Genomic DNA, 25238 nt, shown 5'->3' with positions numbered 1-25238 from the left:
AACAAAGTGTGATTCTGTTATTGCAGAGTGGGGAGAGTATATGAAAGGAGAGGAGGGGGAAGTTAGGAGGCCGCGCATGCGCTTAGCTCAGGTGACTGCGATACGTACGATGCGCTTACGACTGTTTGAATAAGTAATAGATATTGAATAGTGTATGTACATGGATAATGAATTTAAGAAAGACTCTGAAATGAATAAAGATATGGCTAATATCATCGACAGTAAATGCTTTATACGCTGTTTTTTGTTAACTTTATATTCAAGTAGGTGTGGCTGAAATCTTGCAACTTATATTTATAGCAGTTTCACCGAATCGATTAGCTAAAATTTTGCAAGTTTTTTGTTTTAATACCTACTTATGTTCGTGAATTTAATAAAAGCTTGTTTTACAAAAGAATTTTTATATTTGATTACTTTTTTTTGGTTGGTGGACGGGCCACTGGGCCACTTAATCGTAAGTGGTCAAGAGTGCCCATGGACATTTGCGCCGTAAAAAATATTAATCATCCCTTACATCGAAAATACGCCACCAAACTAAGAAGTCCCTTGTAACTGTAGTTAAACTGGATCACTTATTCTTACAATCTTAACACAAAAATACTCAATGTTTATGTTTTGCGGTAGATTATATGAGGATTGGGTGGCACCTAGCAAAACAGGCTTGCACAGTGGCCATTTCATTTAATATATAATCTATTTGAATGGATGTTGCGGAGTTGAGAACTACTTATATTTTTTCCCAAGGTTTTGTCCCAATTAACACAATAGCGTTAAAATTGAGTTTATGGTGTATATATTGTTTCTACTTAAATCTTAAAGCGTTAACTATTGCTTAATATAAGATTTATTTTATATAGCTTGCTATAGCCTACAGTACACAGTAACAGCCTGTTAATGTCCCACTTCTGGGCTAAGGCCTCCTCTCCCTTTTTGAGGAGAAGGTTTGGAGCTTATTCCACCACGCTGCTCCAATGCGGGTTGGTGGAATACACATGTGGCAGAATTTCAGTGAAATTACACATGCAGGTTTCCTCACGATGTTTTCCTTCACCGTCAAGCACGAGATGAATTATAATCACAAATTAAGCACATGAAAATTCAGTGGTGCTTGCCCGGGTTTGAACCCACGATCATCGGTTAAGATTCACGCGTTCTTACCACTAGGCCATCTCGGCTTTTTTTTGCTATAGCCTGTTATTACTCAAATATTACATGTTTACATATGATTTTTAAATAAGATAAATATCAAATTGTGACGTACAATAGTAAGACATCTTTCCCAAAAATTGAAATAATAGTACCTACATCTACCAAATATATTGAAGGTGGAGTCAGTTCAGGTCAGTTTTAAACATATTTAAAAAAATAAAAATAATGGCAAGATTCAGACATCAAATTTGTGAATAAATAAATAGCTATATGTATGTATACCTAATGTATTTATAAAATCTAGGGACCATTTATTAATCTAGGCATAAAAGGCGCATCAACATACTTAAAATTGATTTTAACCTCCTAATATCATATATTAGTTATCTAAATATATAATATTTTAAATAAGTCTTTATTACGGTAAATAAATATACAGTAAGTGAAAGTACAAAAACGTACTGTGTCGGTGTTAAATCTGTCTGGATAATGATCAATATAAGTTTCATCAAACATGACCAAAAGCATGTTTTATTTACCGGGATGGGATCGGGTAAAACGAATGGAGACGGAACCACTTTTTTGTCATCTGTATTAACATCCAAGCCAGAAGATATTTTTATAATGGTGAACTGGTGATTTTATTCTTCCTCACATTGGCTGGAAGACAACAGGACGATTGCATTTTAATTGCAATGACTAAATATGAAATAATCCACCAAGCATCTCTTCCCCTTATAACTAGCGTTAGAAGTATCATTTTGTTTATTGTTATATTCTTACTACTACGAATGTTATAATGACATTAGATGTGGAAGAATTTAATGCCATAAATGTAGAGAAATGGAGAAATGTTTGTCTACATATTGAAAAGGCTCTCCCCTGAAATTATAATTTCAGGGGAGAGCCTTTTAGAAAGGCTGATTATATATCCCCATATATAATCAGCCTTTCTAAAATATAATATCAGACAAATTATTATTAAGTTGTACTTAATAACTGTTGTGTTGTAAGTACTTGCACTCATTATTTGTGTTGATGCATGGTGGTAGGATGCTAACATCCGCCTAGCTTGTTACCACCGCACGCATGGTGAAAAACTCGTGAAGTGGCTTGCAGCCGCGTTTCGAGGTCAGCCAGCGTACAGCCAGTGCCCGAGCGAGTATTGCCGCGATGGGTGTTGGTCCAATGGAGACGGCTGTTGAACCAATGTCGGGGGAAACTGTATTGACCTGCCGGACAGGGAGATTGTCGCATTATTGGCGACGTAAAGGTCACAAACACCCTTGAACCTTTACAATTGCGTCGTGAGATAGCAGCACTGAGCGCTTTCTATCGACTGTATCACGGCGAGTGCTCTGAGGAATTATTCTCTCTAATTCCCGCTTCCCCCTTCCTTCTTAAGTCCACGCGAGCTGGTTCTCGATGTCACCGCCTAACTGTGACATCAATTCCATCGCGAACAAAGAAATTTGGCAACTCCTTTCTTTGTCGCACTTCCAAAAAATGGAATTCCTTACCAGCTCACGTGTTCCCCTCCTCTTACAACCCGGGTTCCTTCAAACGAGGCGTGAAGAGGCATCTTGCGGGCCGGCAAGGCGAAGGCGGCTAGTGCAGAACGTTTTTCCCGTCTGTACTGGCCGTCGTCGCGTTTGGACTCTATTACCACTTACCATCAGGTGGAGTAGAGTCATTTGCCCTCCCGGCGAATATATAAAAAAAAAAAAGACCCGAAGAAACGGCTGTTCCGCTGGCCGCCCGTGGCATAGTACAGGGGCCCGAGCGTGCCTAACCAGCTCGCGAGGCTGCCCCACCAGGCCACACGGCGGCCACTTCCGGGGGGGTTCGGGGGCCCTTCCGTCCGGCGGATCAGTATATTTTCCCTTTTGGCAACCATTTGGAAAAACACGCCTCCATACTTTGCCCATCCCTATCGTGGCAATACGTCGCTCGCCTCACGTCTCTTTTCCTTATTTTTCCAAATGGTAGCGCAACTAAGAAGTAACGGTCGTTCAGCGGTGCACACCCCCACCATACCCACGCTGTTTGAGGTCGAGTTCTCTAACATCCGAGGACTCCACGCTAACCTTAACGCTGTCCACCACCATCTCGAGACAGCACGGCTAGCAATGTTGTTTCTCACGGAGACGCAAATACTCCGCCCTGCCGCCACCAGCTACCTTAACTATCCCGGCTACATGCTTGAAGAATCTTTCAAAGCGAAAGCCGGAGTATGCTTGTTCGTCAGGGCGGATGTTTGTTGTCACCGATTGCGCTGCTTGGAGGACCCCTCCTTCTCCATGTTGGTGGTACGTGTGGACCTGGTTCGTCAGAGTCGAGTCTACGTGTGCCTCTACAGATCCCACAATGGTGACTTGGAGACAAGCCGATTATTTGACCATCTTAGTCGGGTGGCAGATGCTGCGCAAGAGCAGTTTCCTAACGCGGAATTGGTGTTTTTGGGGGATTTTAATGCTCACCACGAATCATGGTTGAAATCCCTCAAAACTGACCATGCTGGAAGAACTGCTCATGCTTTTGCTCTCACACACGACTTGACCCAACTGGTTGAACAGCCCACCAGGATCCCAGACATTGATGGGCAAGCGCCTTCTCTACTGGATCTTCTGCTGACTTCTCACCCGGTGGAATATCAGGTTGTGGTTCAAGCCCCACTTGGTTCTTTGGATCGCGGCCTTATATCTACCAAAGTGCCACAGGCCAAGCTGCCGCCATCAGCGGTATGCAAACGTCGCGTTTGGCACTATAAGTCGGCAGATTGGGACGGTATGCGCGATTACTATGCGTCAGTTCCTTGGAAGGAACGTTGCTTCAGTGGGAATGACCCGACAGCTGGTGCCGCTACTGTTGCTGATGAGATCATGTTAGGAATGGAATACTGCATTCCTAGCTCAAATCTCATCAGTAGGGGTACGCGTAACCGTTGGTTCACTCGTGAATGTGCCGACGCTGTATCATCTAAGCAGGCGGCGTATCGCAAGTGGATCAACGGCTGCATTAGCGGGGCATCTCATCTTCTAACATTGACTCACTGAAAGCAAACTACAATTAAAATTTCAAGTCCTGTAGAAAGGCATACACGAGAGCGGATGCACAGCGCATTGTACAGATTGGTCATGACCTTATTTCGCATCCTAGGGGCTCCCGTAGATTCTGGCGTCTGACCAAGTATGTGCAAAACAATTTCTGCCAACCTTCGCTGCCACCGCTCAGAAATCCGGACGGATCGCTAGCTCACAGTCCGCAGGAGAAAGACGACCTCCGGGCTAAACTCTTTGCCGACAACTCTGTGATCGATGATTGTAGTGCGCTGCTACCAACAATACCTTCATGTAGCCACACGATGCCTGACATCAAAATCAGGTAACGTGATATGCGTGCGAAGCTGCAATCACTTGATATACGGAAAGCTAGCGATCCCGATGGAATACTAGCCATAGTGCTAAAAAAGTGCGCGGCGGAGTTGTCTCCTGTGTTAACGCGCCTGTTCCAACTTTCTCTCTCTTCGGGATGTGTGCCGGAGGCTTGGAGAAGAGCTAATGTGCAAGCGGTTCCTAAAAAAGGGGATTGGTCTGACCCGGCAAATTATCGACCAATAGCTATCACCTCAGTACTTTGTAAGGTGATGGAACGGATTCTAAACAACCAACTGATCCATTACCTAGAAGATTACTGTCTAATTAATGATCGTCAGTACGGGTTTCGACCAAAACGGTCCACAGGTGATCTTCTAGCGTACGTAACACACCTCTGGGGTGAAGCTATCGCAAGCTACAAGCATGGAGAATCGTTGGCTGTCAGCCTCGATATCTCCAAGGCTTTCGACAGGGTCTGGCACAGAAGTCTTCTCTCCAAGCTACCGGCATATGGTCTGCTTGCTCAGCTATGCACCTGGATTGCCAGCTTCCTACACAAGCGTAGCCTTCGTGTTTTAGTAGATGGTTGCGCTTCACAATTCTATGTAGTGAATGCTGGGGTCCCCCAGGAATCTGTGCTATCTCCCACACTCTTTCTTTTGCATATCAATGATATGCTCTCTCTTGGGAACATACATTGCTATGCAGATGATAGTACAGTGCATGGTGGATACCACGGACGCACAGTGGCTGGGTGGGCGGAAACTGAGGAGAGGCGGGAGAATCTTGTCATTGAACTCGATAGGACGTTAGAGCTCATCGCCAAATGGGGTTCTGATAATCTTGTAGAGTTTAATGCCAAGAAAACACAGGTATGCGATCTCACAGCGAAAAAGTTACCATTTTACCCTCATCCCTCCATCTGTGGCACACCGCTGATGATACAAAGCAAAATCGCCATGCTGGGGATGGACGTTCGCTGCGACCTTAGTCCAAGGGATTACATCGAGGCTATTATAAAAACAGCTTCACGGAAACTCGGAATTCTGAACAAGGTGCGGCGTTTTTTCACGCCACAACAACTGTGCCTGTTATACAAAACACAGGTACGGTCTTGCGTTGAATATTGCTCGCACCTTTGGGATGCCTCCGCTAAGTACCTACTGGAGGCCTTGGACCGGTTGCAGCGACGTGCAGTACGCATTATTGGTGACATAAAGGTCACAAACACCCTTGAACCTTTACAATTGCGTCGCGAGATAGCAGCACTGAGCGCTTTCTATCGACTGTATCACGGCGAGTGCTCTGAGGAATTATTCTCTCTAATTCCTGCTTCCCCCTTCCTTCTTAAGTCCACGCGAGCTGGTTCTCGATGTCACCGCCTAATTGTGACATCAATTCCATCGCGCACAAAGAAATTTGGCAACTCCTTTCTTTGTCGCACTACCAAAAAATGGAATTCCTTACCAGCTCACGTGTTCCCCTCCTCTTACAACCCGGGTTCCTTCAAACGAGGCGTGAAGAGGCATCTTGCGGGCCGGCAAGGCGGGGACGGCTAGTACAGAACATTCTTCCCGACTGTACTGGCCGTCGTCGCGTTTGGACTCTACTACCACTTACCATCAGGTGGAGTAGAGTCAATTGCCATCCAGGCGCATATAAAAAAAAAACCACCTAATTGTATCCAGATTTGCGTACTTCTCTTGGTCCCTCTGATATTCAAATATTCTAGCGCCAAAAAGCAATAAGTATTGTTGTGTTCCGGTTTAAAAATTGAGTGACCTAGTAACTTCAGGCACAGAGGACATAACATCTTAGTTCCCAAGGTTGTTGGCGTATTGGCGATGTTAACGAGTAGCTAATATTACTTACAATGCCTATATCTATGGGCAGTGGTGACTACTTACCATCCGCCTTCCTATATATAAATAAAATAAGAAGAATTATAAATAAATTCCATTTATATGTCTGTATTTTAATCTGACACAATTTAATTGAATAGAGAGTGTAGTATGGGGCATTTCTTAATATCTGAAAACTCAACTGTACATTATAGGAGTATATCAGATTAGAGCAAAAGACTTCAAATTTTATACTTAAATAAAATGTAATTTATAGAAAAACGTAACGTATTAATCAAGACATAAGCTGATTTAATGGTGACCATATTTATAACATTCTTTAATTAATGCAATTAACTATATTCTAGTATGTAAAGTAGCAAGAAAAATTATTATTTACGATAAACCAAATTTTATAACTAAAACAATCGTACTACTTTGAAAAATTCCTTACAGAATCCCCATAATTTCTCGACGATTTGCGCTCCACGATTTGTTCCAAAGACGTTTCATTTACAAAGCTACTATAATTAGGATGAAATTGTTAAGAATAATAATGAATCAAAACAATATAAATTTTGAAATAAAAATATTTAGTGGATAATATTCATATTAAATTTATAAATATTATTAACAAAATATACAAGCATAAATTCATGATTAACACTGTCAAAGACAACAACATCAATTAAAAAGGTAAGATAAATGTATGAAAAAAATTCTGTCCTCATGTGTACTAAGAGCAAATCCAACATTGGATTAAAATACGTATTGTATAGAATTATCGCTATCCGGAAGTAGAGTAGGAAAAGATAGACAGCAAGATAAAAGTATACACCATTATTTGTACGTCTCTGAGATCCCATATCTGCAAAAAACAAAAATAATGATTACTATTTGCATATTATTAGTGCTAGTAAAACAATCCTCCTTTTTATTTTATATATTATAAAAATGACTGTACATAGCTTAAAAATAAATAAGTGATCCCTTTATAATTGTAGTATTCAGATACACAGATACAGATAGATACAGAGAGAAGGAGTACTTTATATAAGCTTCAAACCTTCTCCTCAAAAAGGGAGAGGAGGTCTTAGCCCAGCAGTGGTACACATTCACAGGCTGTTACTTTTACTATCTTTAGCATTTTTTTAAATTTTGTGATCATTCCATCTATCAGTCTGAAGTTTCAGGCATTTCAAATATAAAGTAATATATTAAAATTTGAATAATAAACTAAAATTACTGTTTCTATTATTATTACACCTCGCAACGACATGTTTGATGATTATTAGAATTGACTCTGAAACTTTTTCGAAATAACTTGAAATTAGCAACTTTGAAACAGAAAGATTTACTGTAAAAGTATGTTTCAGCTATAGAGTATCGTCAATCAAAAAAAAAATCTCCGTTCTTATCAGGAAGCGATGTTTTTGAAATATTAAATAGAGCTCTTTATAATAAGACTGTAACACAGTAAGATGACAGTGATTTATATAAAAAAAACACTCACAACGATATTAAGATTTTTTTAGAGAATAAAAGTTGGTGGCGTGTTGGCCATTTCAAGAATAGTTTCATCAGTATCGCCTATATCTATGGGTGTTAGTGACAACTTACCATCAGGTGGCCCATTTGCTCGTCGCTTACCTACAATATAATAAAAAGCGAAGCTGCGACGATAAGCTATATAAATTATAGTTATACAATATTGTTTCTATTGGAATATTGTGGCAATTATTATGAATAAAATTTATTTTTATTATATATATAGACAATGCCGGATTAACCACGTAGCAAAAGTAGCAATTGCTACGGGCTCCGCGCAAAAGGGGGCCACGCATATTTAAATTTACTCATCTCTGCTTGACCGTAATTTTTTGAGTTAAACTTTTTTTTTGAGATGTCACAAAAACGTACACAAACTTGAATGTCTTTTCCTATGCTTTATTTATTGTGACTGCAAACGATAAATTCACCGGAAATTGTGTCATTTTAATACTAAAACGTAAATCTGTTTTTTTTTGTAATAAGTACTTATTATCAACTAACCGATTAACTGGTTCATTTTTCGCTCAGAGAATCGGAATTCAAAGGGCATCGATTCAATGGGGAAATGCTGCCAATATTACACGTGGTCACGATTTGAACAGTAACTATTTTTAATTTTTATTTGTATATATTTAAGGCTTTCTTCACTTGTCAAACTAACCGACTAAGTATAAATATAACAAAACCATGAAAAAAAATATATGCGGCATCGAAACGAAATACCTAACTTATAAACTTTAACTTACACAGTTATTTACAAAGCGAAAAAAATACTTATGTATGAGTATTTTCAAGTGACCTACTTAACTACCTGGTGAAATAATGTGAAAACTAAAAATACTAAAACTGTATATGGTCTTATTTCGATATCTTTTATAAGAATAATACCTTTTTTTTAAAAACGATTTCGCAAATAATGTGCTTACCCGTGGTTTGGCCAGCATAAGCTGAACCCTATTTAATATGATCGATCATATAGATCTGAGCTCAACTTACATTAGAAGCTTCTTAATCTCTGAAATTGCCCATTTTTTAACTTTGTTTTGTTTCTATAAATTTTCAGTCATCATCATTTTACAGACTACCATTCATAGTTAGCTAAAGTTTCAAAGGTAGCAAAATTCAACTGAACAATTATTTTATAGCATTTTTATCGAAAAAATGTTTGACGTGATTCTTTACATTGACATTAGTTTATTATTTATGAACTGATTGAAATAAAATAATTTTAAGTGAATCAGCCACAACACATTGATGAAAACCACCTCCAAATCCGTTAAACCGTTTTGAAGATTAGCGTACACAAATGCATAGACAAACAGGAAACAAAGATTCTAACAATCATTGTTTTGGGTTCTGTTGCGTAGATAAAGGCCCCCAATAATATATAGTTTTACTCATATATGTTCCACTAAAAAACAGACAGCGATCAGTTAGAGATTTTTATATGTATAGATTGTCAGGCCAATTTAATCTCTGGCTTGTTGTACTTGTCAGAGCCTAACAGGGCCTATAGTAATCTGCGCCACGGTAGCATGCGAAAGCGATCCCGTGGCGCTCCTCGTTCAGACGGAAAGGGTACCGCTGGTTTTTTAGTGGATATTCCGATGTTCGGTGCGCACTCGGCGCCTTGGACACCGGCGAGCCCCACATACCCCCCCCACTGTTCGTTAAAAAAAGGGCCTATAGTAATCTACCTTACGATTAATCACCCACAATATTGTAACCTATACAGTGGCCTATCAAGGGTACCTAGTACTTAGGGTAGCAGGACTGGCAATATGCCACGGGCTCCTGACCCGGTAGAGGACCGAGGGGCCGCGAGCTCAAAGTAACCTAACATTTTTAACAAAACTTGTCGTCAGGAGGACATCATTATATTTACAGCTTACATTTGCACTGTAATATTGATAGATTGGTTGTTAGGACGTTTATATTGACAGCTTACGTTTGCACTGTAATATAGGCACACTTATCGTCAGGACATCATTATATTGACAGCTGACCTTTGCTCTATAATACAAGCAGAATGGACGTCAGGAAGACATTATAATATTGACAACTGACACTTGCACTATAATACAGGCAGGTCGTCAGCTGACAAATCAATTAATTTAAATAAAATAATATAAAAATTAAAATAAATTGTTAAGATTTCAACGCATTCATTTCATTTTTTGTCGCGTTTGGTGGCGCGGACGAGCTAATGTCGTATTCTGTCTATAAAAAATTTGTATGGCTTGATTTTTTAAGTTTTATAATCTTAACGAAAGAATTGATTTTGGACCTTTTGAAAGAATTTGCTACGGTCCCCGCGCTTGTTTAATCCGGAACTTTATATAGCATTTGAATTTTATACTCAAATGGTTCGTGTCACTTTTGTCATAACTTGTCAAATAAAATGGGATTAAGGGTAGTGCTTTAGTTAATTATCGGCTTAGCTACCACTGATTTTAAATCAAGATGTCATACTGTTACTGTTTATAAATCAATCTTTTAATATAATTTATTTGTCAATCTTTTGCAATATCACTATTTTTAATGTATTGAACTATTAATATAAATCTCAAATGAAATAAATATATTTTTCATATATATATTTGTACTGCATCTTTTTTGTGAGTACAACTTCTATTAATTTTTCATTGTCTCCATCAAGACTCAGTAAATATGTCGCGAAATCGACATGTTTTGTTTGAAAATATATACACATTTGTAGCTAGAGGATATAGAAGACCGAAATCAATAGATATTTATTGTTAGAAGAAGAAAAATACCCCATTATGAAAGCATTGTCAGAAATTTAAATTTATTATAAGTACTAATTTACGTGTTAAGACACAATCTGGGCTGCACACGCGTATGCTCTGTCTTGTATATCGGAAACGGTTTTAATGATGTGGCTCAACTATTGTATTTATCGTTAGATAAGATTTTGCTTTTTAATAATATTAATTTATTCGCATGAAACATAGTTTTACAGATGTTATGATTTCTTTACAAGTATCTAATACATTTCGCCCACGATAGGCACGCAAATATTAGGTCCTTACATATGAAATTAGCGTTTTGTCGTACTGACCACTTTGATCTGAAATATTTCCATTTTGGTTAAAAATTCCAAATTCAAATTTATAAATTCATTTAGCTGATACATTTGTTTTTGAAAACAGTTATTAATTTGTTTTTTCCTCATTATTTTTTACTTTGGCGTCGCTTATGACAGCACAATGGAAAACATGAAATATCGGTATATTTACGAGTACGAGTTCTACCGTGGCACCAGTGCTGCAGAAACAGCGCGAAGGATTAATGATGTGTACGGCGCTGGTGTCGCAAAAGAAAGCAAGGTACGTTTTTGGTTTCAACGTTTTCGTTCTGGGAATTTCGACATTCAGAACCAACCCCGTGGATGGCCGGAGAACAAAGTGGAAAATGAAAAATTAAATTAAGGATATTGTGGAAGCGGATCCATCACATAGCACTTCAGAGACAGCTGCAGGCTTCGGGGTAAGTGATAAAACTTTATTAATCCACTTGAAGCAAATCGGGAAAGTAAAAAAACTTGAACGATGGGTACCTCATGAATTGAGTGAATCGAACTCTCTGATAATCTTGTCGAGCTTAATGCCAAGAAAACACAGGTATGCGCTCTCACGGCGAAAAAGTCAACATTTTCCCCTCTTCCCTCCCTCTGTGGTACTCCGCTGGTGATGCAAAGCAAAATCGCCATGCTGAGGATTGACGTTCGCTGCGACCTTAGTCCAAGGGATTACATCGAGGCTGTTATAAAAACAGCTTCACGGAAACTCGGAGTTCTGAACAAGGTGCGGCGCTTTTTCACGCCACAACAACTGTGCCTGCTGTACAAAACACAGGTACGGTCTTGCGTGGAATATTGCTCGCACCTTTGGGATGGCTCCGCTAAGTACTTACTTAAGGCCTTGGACCGATTGCAGCGACGTGCCGTACGCATTATTGGCGACGTAAAGGTCACAAACACCCTTGAACCTTTACAGTTGCGTCGTGAGATAGCAGCACTGAGCGCTTTCTATCGACTGTATCACGGCGAGTGCTCTGAGGAATTATTCTCTCTAATTCCTTCTTCCCCCTTCCTTCTTAAGTCCACGCGAGCTGGTTCTCGATGTCACCGCCTAACTGTGACATCAATTCCATCGCGAACAAAGAAATTTGGCAACTCCTTTATTTGTCGCACTTCCAAAAAATGGAATTCCTTACCAGCTCACGTGTTCCCCTCCTCTTACAACCCGGGTTCCTTCAAACGAGGCGTGAAGAGGCATCTTGCGGGCCGGCAAGGCGAAGGTGGCTAGTGCAGAACGTTTTTCCCATCTGTACTGGCCGTCGTCGCGTTTGGACTCTACTACCACTTACCATCAGGTGAAGTAGAGTTATTTGCCATCCCGACGCATATAAAAAAAAAAAAAAACATTATCATCTGCTTCCAAAACCTCCGACCAAGCCAAACTTTGTAATGAATTTTCAAATTTTAGAATATTTTCTTTACAATAATTGCGTGATTTTAGAATTATTTTAAGAATTATTTTTTTGAATTGGATTGTTTAAAGATATTTGTATTATTTGGCATGTATCATGATCTGAAAGATATGAGTATATAGTAATAAGTTTCAAGACTGTTCCAGCTTTGGTAATATTCGTTGCGTTATGTCCTATGCAAGATTTTTGTCGTGTTGGCTCATTTATGCTTAATCTAAGATTATATTCTTATAGCATGTTTTTAAATTCTTCAGTGATTTTATTATTTTTTAATACATCAATGTTAAAATCTCTCTCAATCTTTGAAGGATAAGATCAGAAATGAGATTATCCGGAAAAGAACCGGAGTCACCGACATAGCTTGCAAAATTAGCAGGCTGAAGTGGCAGTGGGCTGGTCACGTATGTCGTAGGACCGATGGCCGTTGGAGCAGACGAGTCCTAGAGTGGAGACCGCGAATCGGCAAGCGCAGCGTAGGGCGCCCTCCAGCCAGGTGGACCGACGACCTTAAGAAGGTGGCGGGCACCAACTGGATGCGGAAGGCGGATGACAGGGAGCTTTGGCGCACCTTGGGAGAGGCCTATGTTCAGCAGTGGACAACGATTGGCTGTTGATTGATTGAATGTTAAAATCACCTGCTAAAATTATAGATTTTTTATCTTGTTTGGTTAGCCTACTTAAAAATGAGTTAAGTTTATTAAAGAATAAATTTGTTTGAGTTGGGTGTTCTGTATAAGCAAATAATTTGATATTTCAGGAAAGGTATATCTACACCACAGCATTCAAATATTTTTTCTGTTGAAATATCACAGCATAGTTGTATTGGTTTTCATTCTAAGTTTTTATTTAATAGTATACAGTATTATATAGTTACGTAGAGTAATATTGTGTTCATCACCTTTTTTATAAACGTTTCAGTAAAACAAAGTGCATCGACATGAAGATTGCTATCATATAATTCATTTAAATACAATTCAATCTAATCTAGTTTATTTAATAGCCCGGCTATGTTTTGATATACTACAGAAAATATACTATTAGTTCTTATCTTTAACTTTCTCTATTAATCTTTCGTGTTTAAACCAATGATATTATATATTTAAAAAGAAGCAGACATGTCATTTGAGCGTACAAATTGAAGACTCGAATACGTCTCACATGTAAAAGTATCAATAAAACAATATAAAATTTAGGAGAAATAATAGAATGAAAAACGCCACATTGATTGACTTTTTAAATAATCAGTGCCAAATAAATTATTTGTAAAGAAAAAACGGGTAGACCTTTCTAAAGTCGATGACCAAATTGTTATATATATACAAATTTGTTATATATATACAAATTTGTTATATATATATACAAATTTGTTATATATATAAAAATATTACAATTTTGTACCCGTAGTATGCGGAGCGTAGATATGCGCTCGAACGTTATCTCACAGTACAAATTTTTTTGTTTTACACTACACTAGGGAAACATATACCTAGCTCTTTTTTATCCATAGTAGTTGATATATATTTGTCTCCCTCTCTCTTTTTTATTAGATTATCATTTCGACCAATCAACGACGACGAAATTCACGTCGCAAATTCGCGCGCCAACATCATTTTTTCGAATGTTCGCGGTTATATTTGTAAAAATTTCGTAAATTGCAAAATGTTTTTCGAATATAATTAACAACAGTAAAGTGATTTTATTCATCATCAATCAATCATATTAACAAAGGTTCTCGGGTAAGCGTAGTATTTGTATATTCTATATATAAAATAGCTTTTTGTACTTCTTCCGCAAAGATTTTAGTTTACCCTAAATAAAACTAATAATTATAAACTTATCAGTTAATTAATTAACTAATAATTATAATTACAAACTAATTTTGATAAACTTATCAGTCAATTCTAATAATTATAATTTATATTTTAATTATTTAAATACAGTTATCATATTAAATTAATTTCATTCGTAGGTACTCATCAATCTTTTTAAAAACATTTTTGTATCAATAAGATTCAGGTGTCAGTTTCAGGTTGTGTTCGGCTTTTACTGTTTGTGAACTCATTTTATAACTTATAATTTATATGTTTTATATACAAGAAAATGAATAAAATACATAGTAATTTTCATAGACACACTATAGCGAGATTCAAATATACTTTTTATTTTAAACAGATTTTGTTGTTTTAACATAACAGTCATATTTTTTATTTACACATTAATTACATTTTAATTTCACTACTAATATAAGATAAATACTTATAGGTAAAATGGTGTTGTTAATTACGAAACAAAGATTTATTGTGTAGATGGAATTGAAACGGATCAATCTAGGATAATATTTTGCCTTTTCCGGAATCACCTAGAGAAATGTTGCATATCATACAAAACATTGATCAGGTCGACGTGCTAAGATCTGAAGCCTAAGGCTTAATTTTTTTTTTTATACTAACAACAAAATCAGACTAGATTCATCCAAGAGACTTTATTGTAAGTATTGATAGTAGGTACTTGAATTTGTAGATATAATAATCTTATTCATATTAGTTAGTAATTTATAACATCTTTTAAAGTAAACTTTTTATGAATAAAAAAAAATACCCTTTATATAAATCTATTCAATTGAATTAATGTTTTAGTTAATAAATTATAAAAATAGAAAAAAAAAATTATTTGAATATTAAGTTAGCCTATAATTGATATATATTTGTTACACTATTTTTATATAAGCAATTAAAAAATGTTTTACTTACTAAAATGGCTTCCTAATTAATAAAGAAACGATATGAGGGCAACGTAACAGACATGTCAAATAATCTCATTATCTTACAACCGTCTCGTAATATTCACTCGTAACAGATATATTCGAACCGGATCTTCACAGGATTTTACAGGGATTTTTATAGATAATGAAAAGGCGTAAAGACGATCTGTGGACCATATCGGACTGAGAAAACCTTATTTGAATAGACACATTTTTAACATTTTATGGTAAAAAGAAAACTTATTTACCCAATTTTATACAAATACTAAAGAGTAGAGACATTTGAAATATTTTTTGCAACGTGGGATAATAGCATAATGGAAAAGATTTTCATCATACCGATGAATTTGGTTGGCAAGCAAGGGATTCCTCTCGAATCTCGACTTCAGGATTGCTATGAAGTTACGATAGCGAACAGTATTTAATTTGGAGAGCGCAGTCACAATTATGAATATTGGAATTTGTAAAGACAATGTAAAGCGCCAAAACCTTTCTTTATAATATATGTAACAAAAACACTCTGATGTCAGCCCTAGATTATGAGTAAATTCAGTCAATCTTACAGCTTTAGTCTCAATAAACTAAAGTATTTAATAAATATCAGAAGTCACTTCGTGTTTTTTTTAATCGATAAAAAATAATTATTTAATGTTTATAATCATTGAAAGACCCTTTAAGTTATAATGTAGTTATACATACAATATTTTATTTTTCGCCATGAACTGGATTCACTTTCTGCAAAATCAAGTTAAGGATTAGCAACTTTGCTCTTAATTAAGATAATTTAGCAGAGGTTTGAGGACAGTTTTTGACGAGGCTGCTGTATATATCTACAAGTACCTTATCCGATGACGTTATCTTGTTCTTGTCAATATTTTGCGTTTACATATGTTATAAAAAATACTATTTCAGCTTAAAGGAAGTTCATAAACTTTTATGCCAAAGTGGGCAGATGTAGTACATGTTCAATGGAGCCAATGCACGATTTAAATACAAGGGTTAAACGAAGTATTGTTTTATATATATTGAAACAGAAGGTGAGCCAGGATAGCGAAAGAAGTGACGGTTGTTATAAACAATATTCATTAAAGAGGCAGAGTGACCACCCTGTTCAAGTTCAACAATAATTATGATCGTTCATTGTAAAAATCATATCACGAAGTTAAATAACATTAAAACAAAATTTATAATCAAATTAACTTCAATAAATATTAGGTTATTCTAAATTATATACGCGTTGGTCGTAGCGTTGAGTTTAAGTGTTGTAAAAAAGTAAAAACAATCATAATAAATGAGTAAAACACTGAGACTTTTATTCAACAAATTATTTAAAAAATCTGGATATGAGGGCGATAAAAAATTATAAAAAAGAGTACAAAAACTTTCGATAATATTGTTAAAATAAAGTTTACGCCTGGCTATACCAAATCATAGCGTGCGGCCCTATGGAGACAAAAAAAATCTATCTCTTTCTTAGGTATGTTCTTTCCCTTTCACTTGATAGAGCGGCGGCAGTTACAGCATTTCTCATGGTGTGTGATGCGGCATACGAAGGGTTAAGAATATCAAGAATTATTATTACTTATGTCTTGAGCGTGTCTATTATGTATTATTGTAAAAATGTATGTATTATATTTATTTTGACAAGCTCAACAGAATGACAAAAAATAGTACATTAAGTAGGATAGAAGTTAAATATTCTCGGAATGTAGCTCTACTTTTGAGCTTGCGCCTCAAAAGTAGAGCGTGTGTTGTTTGTGTAATGTCTAATGTGTTTTTCTTTAAATTTTAAGAAAGTCTATTTCGATAACATATTGGCAACGATAATAATAAGTACAAGACAATTTATTTATTATTTTTTATTTAATTATTAATTGCTTATGGACTAAATTCAATAATTATTTTACAAAAATATGGTGATTTCGAATATTTATTATTTATCACATAGTTCAGAGGAGGCGACGAGTCTAAGTTAATAATTATTAAGGTAAAAATATAATTAAGATAACCTAATGAGGACGCCGCGAGCGCTCGAGGGATGCGGCTACGGTGCCGCAGCGCCCATGGCGTCCTAGCCCGGCGGTCCTCCGACGGCACGCACAGATTAACCAGTGAGTGAAAGAGGAAGAGCCGACACCGCCCGGCGCCGGCGGAGGAGCGGGGCATGGACTAGCTGCGAGCGACGGCTCAGCGCTGGAACAGCGGGTTTGGGAAATCGGGCGGATGCGGTAATGGTGCGGGTGGTGGGCGCGCTCGGCGCCACGCGACCAACCAACAAGCTACCGCTGCTGCCACCGCTACGAGCGCCAGAAGCGCCGTTAAAGCCAGCGCTACAGCCAGTCCAGCTGCGGACACGCACACCTCGCCGCCGCCTGTCGTACCACCTGGCTCTGTTCCCGAGCCATCGCGTTGCCGTGCCGCTCGGGACGGGTCGCGTCTCTCCAGCGTGAAGATCTCGTTTGACTCGACCGTTACCTCCTCTCGAAGTTGACCCGACAGCGGGCCATCTGAGTCGATCGTTTCTCGTTTACGGCGTTTTCCAAAAGCGTCGGAACCACGGCAGTTAACCTAGACGCATTTTATGTTACTAATTTTATATACTAATTTGTATAAAAATATTAGAAGAGTTTAAAATATTCTTGAAAACTTACCGGTTGACATTTTCCAAAACAAACTCTTATATTACATTGGAATCTAATATTGTCGCTACTAGGGAACTTGAAGGCGTTGAATGCAGCACGCAAGGCACTACCGTCTTCACTTCTTTCCCATTCCCCAAAGATAGCCGCGTCAGTAGCACAACCATCCTCATCGGTAACCGTGTACTCGTTTTCTATATTTGTTGATACTTCGCTAGTTTTTGCAATACAACTGCGAGCGAATCCTCCGTATATACCTAATAGTATTTAAAATGGTTACTTGAAGTAATATGTAGGGGATGCTGATATTTGGTAAAAGATTAAATGTTATTTTATACTTACTAGACGGTTGAACATCGACTTGTAACACTAAGTTTTCTCCGATTTCTGCAGAGCTGACCTCATCGCCAGTACGCGATACGATCCTCATAGAGCACGTAGGCGGAGGACCAGTGTTTGCAATCGTGCCCGCGGTTGTTAACATAGACACATTGAAAGCAAGTGTCACATTTTGTTCTCCAGTTTGATATATACATTTAATGTGGAAAGCTTTAGCGTTCGATGTTACAAGTTTAGGATGTTTCTGCATTACTAGAACGAAACTCGCTAAGCCCTGCAAGTAAAATGATAAGCGTAAAATTAACTCATAACTAGGAAAAAGTTTTTTTTTAATAATTGTTTTCGAATATTTTAAGTATATTTGATATAAATTGAATATCTTTTTTATTAAATATAATTAGTTTTTATACCATTATATATGTCGTGGAAAGCGATATGGTTTAATATTAAATTGCTGATTTGAGTATTATAGTACCAGAGAAGGGGGTAAACACCGTGACATCACTTGTTATTGTAAATTGGGGCATGTGGACAGAGTCGTGTTGGAAAGTGAGGAATTGAAACGGCACATTACGATTACGGACGCCGACCAGGTCACTTCTCCAAAACGAAACTGTCGGTTTACCTATTTTACTTTTAAGTGTGTTTATTGTGTTCAAAAGAAAATAAAGTCAGATTATAAGAAGTGTACATTATCATTTTCGCCACCTACCACCACCACCTACTCAAAATGGAGACAGTAGTATCGCTCAGCCATCCCTCCCGCCGTCATATAAAATCAATAATACTTACGTTGACATGAACTAATCCACAGTCACCAAAGAATACAGTGAAATCTACGGGTCTTTCTTGATTCACAGTTGTATGAACAACGAGACGGCATCGTTCATCTTTGCTATATCCTTTTACATATAATACTCCATTGAAATCTTTAATCTTAAGGCTTACACTCACTCCATTTGCGAGACAATGTACCTTGAACATAAAAGAGAGTATGAGTATATAAATAAAGTTCATATTTTAATACAAAATTAAATAGTATGATAATTTCAATATCAATTGTTATAAATAAAATAAATCAATGTAAAATTTATTAAAGTTAATCTCACCTGCATATCGGGTAGGGGGAAATCGGTTCGATAATTAGTGATGTTAGGCGTCGATGTAGTATTGCAGTGGACTCTCGGATTACCGACGTAGCCAGTGATGCAGGTGCATCGTGAACGGTGATTGACGGCTTCGCAAGTCGCATGCAGCCCGCATGGTTCGGCCTCACATGCTGGTACACACTTTTTATTAACGCAGCGCGAAGAATCATCACACTCATCGTCGACAACACAGCCAGCTGGTATGCATGAGCCACCGAGCATCGTGAACCCACGATCTGAGTCACAAACGCAGCGACCACGTACATCTACGATACGACCCTCATCTTGAAGACAAGGAACACATTCTCCGTTGTCGTTCACTCCTTGGCCCTGTACGCACTTCGTAATGGGAGCTGCAAGGATTGAGACAAATATAATTTTAATTGTAACAAGATGAAATTGTATTAAGGAAGAACAAACGTTTACAGCAACAAACTTTTTTCAGTTTTTTGAGGATATCCAAAAGACCTTTTATTGAAATAATAAAAATAATTTCTTTTTGCTAAGTAATGCTTTGTAAGTAATTAAAAACAAAGAAATTCATCATAAATTTAAAGTTAAAAATATATTAATTGTAGCTTACGTTTATAAGGTGTACATTGTACAAGAGCATTTCCTTTATAGCCAGGTTCACATTCACATATCATAGTTTTTACTGGCAATGTATCAATAAGTTTACATTCTGCATTTATGCCACAGAGATTTGTGTCCAAACAAGGATTTGAGCATTTATTTTCTAAGCACGCGGTAGCAGGCGGGCAATCTAAGTCAGTATTACAACGTGGTTCTGTTTTGTTACAGCCTTCAGTAGTACTCTGGTATCCCGGTGGGCAAACACAATAAACTTCGTTAAGGTGTACTCTACATTCAGCAGGTTCGTTACACGTATTTGAAGTGCATGGTTCCACACATTTTGAGTTGATGCATGATTTTTGAGGTGGACAATCAGAGTTTGCACGACAGCTGATCGGCGAACAAGATAAGGCTGGGTTACCAATAGTACCAATTTGGCAGCGACAAGAAGCACGATGTTCTACGCCATAGCATTCGGCAAATTTTCCACAGATGTTAGGCTCAATTGTGCAGGCGGGCACACAACGGTTATTTACACAAGTCTCATCGTCTGCACAATGGTTATCCGCTTGACATTTAATATCATAACATCCCGAGCGTGGATCGCCAATAAAGCCGGGCATACAAGCACATACTGGTTTGTGATCTTTAATTTGACAATCAGTGTTTGGACCACATTCGCATGGATTTTTACAAACCGAAGTTATGCAAGCATGGTTGGAATTACAGTCCTTATCTATCTCACAAGCTACTTCCAGAATTGGAGTGGTTGGGCGACAAATGCCTTTACCACTACTGACATAACCTGGAGGACAGGAACAGATCATTGTGCGAACGGGTAATGTGGGTGATACTTCACAATGAGCTGGCGTTGAACAAGGCTGCAACGCCGTACACGGATTCACACATTTTGCAGATAAACAAGCTAATTTAGACGGACAGCCTGCGTCTACATAACATTCTGCTGTTTTTTGAATTTTACACTCTATATAAGGACTGCCTGTGTAACCTTGGCTACATTTGCACACACTAATGTGGTTACGAACTAAACATTCAGCATTGTTTCCACATGGATTTGTGGTGAGACATGGATTAATACACCTGTGAGTACGACATTGTTTATCTAGCGGACAGTCACCATTTGACCTGCATTCTACTGCATTACATCCGGAGTAAGCATCACCTTCAAATCCAGAACGGCAACGGCAAAGTGGCTGTGACCTTTCTACAAAACACTCGGCATTAGAGCCACATGTGCTATTTAACAGACATGGACTGACACAATTTCCATTTACACAGGCTTCGTTTGTTTCGCATTCTGAATTTGAGCGACAACCAACAATGCGACACTGACGATAAGGATCACCGTCATAACCATCAAGGCAGGAACAAACGGGCCTATGGTTGCGAATATAGCATTCTGCATTTTCTCCGCAGTTACAAGGATTTCGACACATTCTGTTGACACAGGATTCCTGATCACTACAATCCTGATCAGTGGAACAGCTGAGCGGTGGTAGTTGAGCTGGCTTACAAGAACCTCTTTCATCTGGTATGTAACCTTCTGGACAGCGGCATATTAAAGTTCGGAAAGGAACACTGTCAGAAACTGTACAGCGCGCTTTCGCGCCACATGGTGTTAGTTCTTCACAAGCATTGCGACATTCATCTCTGAGACAAGCTTGCCCACTCGGGCAGTCTCCATCCAATCTGCACTCTGGTTCACCATATACTATTGATTTTTCGCAGATGCTTAGAGGGTTGCCTAATGGTAGTTCCGGTGGACATTTGCAAGATGCAGCGTGGTTGCGAGCGAAACAAATAGCATTATAGGCACACGGGTTACGTCCCTCGGGTGAGCAGGCGTTATGGCAAACACCTTTGATGCAAACGTTATCATCATTACAGTCAGAATCTATTTCACATTCGGATGCATGACATTTATCGTATGGGTTCCCTGTTGTAGCCACAGGACAACGGCATTTAGGTCGGTGAGTTTCTCCGTAGCACTCAGCACTTATGGCGCACGGAGCTTCTACGACGCAAGGATTGACACAGGCTCCATTGTAACACATTTCGCTATCCTGACATTCCGAATCAGACGTGCAGTCAACTAAAAAAATGATATTAAAAAGATAAATAATAGATCAGTTTTATGTAATGTTGTGTTAAAATACTTATTTTAGATAATATTTAAAAGTAATAACATAATTAATCGCATGATTCACCTATAAGATTAAGAATCACTGTTGTTTATTAAAAAAAATATATTGTATTTAATCAAAAATGTTTTATAAACATAATATGTAAATGTAAATATTGTATTTACCTTTTACACATCCAATGTATGGATTTCCAGAGTGATTGCGTTCGCAAAAGCACACCGGATGGTGTCTCACTACAGTGCATTCTGCGTTAGTACCACAGACGCAAGGATTAGCGCATGCACCGTTTATACATGCCTTGGATAATGGACAGTCAGAGTTCGTTTTACATCCAACAGGTATAACAGATTTATCTTGTGATGCTATAAAAGTATATAGGTTAAGGTTTGTTCTATACATTTCATTAAAGAAGTTTTAAAATAAAGCAACTTACGCGGTGTACAACGTGTATTGGCATTTCCTGTGTATCCCATAGGACAAGAGCACTGGGGTTTATGGTTTATGACACGACATAAAGCGCCGGATCCACATGCATTCATACATGGGTTGATACAAGTACGCTCAGTACATGCTTGCTCTGGTCCACATTCTTCATTTTTATAACATTCGAAAATTGACGGTTGCCTCGGTTCTGAAAGAGTTTTAGAAATTAAATGAAGAATATAATAAATACAAATAGTACTATAGTAATTAGAAATTCGTAAAAAAAATTCCTGTCAGAAATAAAAAATGGATTAAGCCAAATAAATACCTGGGTTGCATTCTATTCTTGGATTTCCAGTGTATCCTGGAGGACAAGAGCACCGTGATTGATGATCGTCCGTTTCACAGAGTGCATTATGTCCGCAAGGCGATGCTTTACAAGCATCGATACATTTTCCACGTTGGCAAATCTGATTCTTTGTGCAATCAGGGTTAGAAGAGCATTCCGCATCGGGTGGATTACGGCAACCACTGTCCGGAGCCACGCGGCCTCCATCAGGACATACGCAGGCCACTGCACGTAAGGGTAGTATGTCCACAGTCTTACAGAGAAGACCAGCATCGCAAGGATTTCCTTGGCATAAGTCGACACACCGAGAGTTCACACAACCAAGTGGGCGGGCACAGTCAGCATCAGTAGCACATTCATCCGAGAGCTGAATAGTAACACAACCGCGAAGGTATGGATCGCCGCTGTGACCTGGTGGACATTCACATATAGGTCGATGACGATTGGGGGTGCAGACTGCACCGGGAGCGCAACTGTTCTCGGAGCATGCTGGTTGACAGAATCGGTTTAATCTGTTACATATCTGTGAATCGTCACAGTCTTCGTTATATTGGCATATTCCTGAAACGCAAGCCCGACGTGGATCTCCTTGCGTGCCAGGTGGACAGCGACAAGTGGCCACATGGGCGATAACTTCACAGACGGCATCTCGACCACAAGGACCACCGAAACCACAGGGGTCGCGACAATATCCATTGAGGCAGCTCTTATCAAATGGACAGTTTTCGTCTGAAGTACATTCCGCTGGAAAAAATAAATAATCGTTACTTTATATATGTACTTTAATTAGTGTATTTAATATTACGCAGACATCGAATGTCTAAAGATAAAGTTTTATGATATAATGAATTTTGCAATATACTTACGTATATAACAAGAGCGAGCCGGGTCACCAGCGGTACCAGGTGGGCAACGGCAGCGAGCGCGGTGTACATGAGCTTCACACAGTGCGCCAGTACCGCACGCGTTCGCGCAGGCCGAAATGCAGCGCTGACCAACACATGCTTCCGCTGCACCGCATTCCTCGTCAGATAAGCACATCGGCCCAGATACACCTGTAGTAACATTTGTTATGTAATTTTTTTTCCCAACTATCATTAAAAATTGTGTAAAGGGTTTGCATATGTCAATTACTTGGTGTGCATGCGACGTTCGGATCTCCTTGTAGTGGCGGCACACACATGCATGAGACGCGGTGATCTCTAGCGTGACATTCTGCTCCAACACCGCATGCTCCTGATGCGCACACGCTCTTACACTGCTGGTCTAAACATTTTTCTTCGTCACCGCAATCCGTGTCTTCTGTGCATTGCCCACCTAAGAAAATAAATAGTATGATAAGAGAAAACTTCAACACTGCAGTAATTTAACAGCGTTAAACCCATTACGATAGTTAAGAAGGACAGGTGACAAGGTTTTCAAATAATATATTAAGATGTGCCATGCGAAGTAAATACGATTTTATCCGTTTCCAAAAAAATAATACATGTATTTACATACATACAAAAAATAGTGTGTATTATACAATATAAAAATGGCGAAAATTATTTTATGCACGTACGTACAAATTATTTCATGACCTGCTTTGAATAGTCTCTCCTGGTAAATCACTTACATATCTGTCTATTAATTTCAACGAAGGTTTATCAACTTTTTTTAAACCTATTGATTAAAATGGTAAAAAATGTTATCAGTTTACAAGTCAATATCGTATAATATTTATCACGACTTACGAGGACTGCATTGTATGGAAGCATCACCAGTCAAAGGTTGAGGACATTCGCATATTAGTGTACGGAATGGTAATGTATTTGCAACGCGACACACAGCTCGGGTTCCACAGGATGTCTCTTCACACGGATTTTTACAGTTTCCTTGTAAGCAGGCCAATCCGGGGCCACATTCGGCATCGTTTCCGCACTCAAATTGGTCTTGTACTAATGAACGATATAAAAAAAATTGTGAATATCATTATTTTTACAAACAATTTCTCTGCACTTGAACTGTTTCAAAAATAACAAGGCTAACCTGTTTTACATTCAATCTGAGGATTTCCTCTAGTACCGCGTGGACATTCACATGTAGGGTTATGGCGTACGACGTTGCAGAGAGCGCCAAGTGCACAAGCTCCGGCACAAGGATCTTGACAAACCTTTCCTTTACAAGCTAACCAGTTAGGACAATCTTCATCTACTGTGCATTCGTCTTTGCGACAGCCAATCCATGGATCTCCGCGAGTTCCAGGAATACATTCGCAAGATGCCACGTGACCTCTCGTATAGCATTGAGCTTCAGAACCGCACCGCATGCGTAGGCACAATTTGATGCAGGTACTGCTTTCGCAGCCCTCGTCGTCAGGGCAATCATTATTGCTGTGGCATTGAGCTGCAGCAAATAAAGTATTGGAA

At 38.4% G+C, this 25238-nt stretch overlaps 1 protein-coding gene across 3 annotated transcripts in view; it reads right to left on the bottom strand.

The window, feature by feature from the left end:
- Positions 1-17043: 17043 nt before the first annotated feature.
- LOC126770337 (uncharacterized) overlaps positions 17044-25238 on the bottom strand; it is a 96401-nt gene continuing 88206 nt past the window's right edge. For all 3 annotated transcript variants that reach the window (XM_050489705.1, XM_050489707.1, XM_050489706.1), the window contains 13 exons: positions 24859-25215; positions 24564-24767; positions 23965-24147; positions 23697-23885; positions 22810-23574; positions 22492-22689; positions 22223-22420; positions 19904-22006; positions 19282-19673; positions 18965-19147; positions 18176-18446; positions 17846-18090; positions 17044-17762 (listed from right to left, as the gene is read on the bottom strand). In XM_050489705.1, the coding sequence (XP_050345662.1) occupies positions 17382-17762; positions 17846-18090; positions 18176-18446; positions 18965-19147; positions 19282-19673; positions 19904-22006; positions 22223-22420; positions 22492-22689; positions 22810-23574; positions 23697-23885; positions 23965-24147; positions 24564-24767; positions 24859-25215 (5669 nt within the window). In that variant the 3' untranslated portion in view covers positions 17044-17381. The remainder of the gene's footprint in view (positions 17763-17845; positions 18091-18175; positions 18447-18964; positions 19148-19281; positions 19674-19903; positions 22007-22222; positions 22421-22491; positions 22690-22809; positions 23575-23696; positions 23886-23964; positions 24148-24563; positions 24768-24858; positions 25216-25238) is intronic.

Source organism: Nymphalis io, chromosome 8 (assembly GCF_905147045.1).
Source record: "Nymphalis io chromosome 8, ilAglIoxx1.1, whole genome shotgun sequence".
In the NCBI taxonomy this organism is placed as follows: domain Eukaryota; kingdom Metazoa; phylum Arthropoda; class Insecta; order Lepidoptera; family Nymphalidae; genus Nymphalis; species Nymphalis io.
This window is presented reverse-complemented; position numbering and strand designations above follow the sequence as displayed.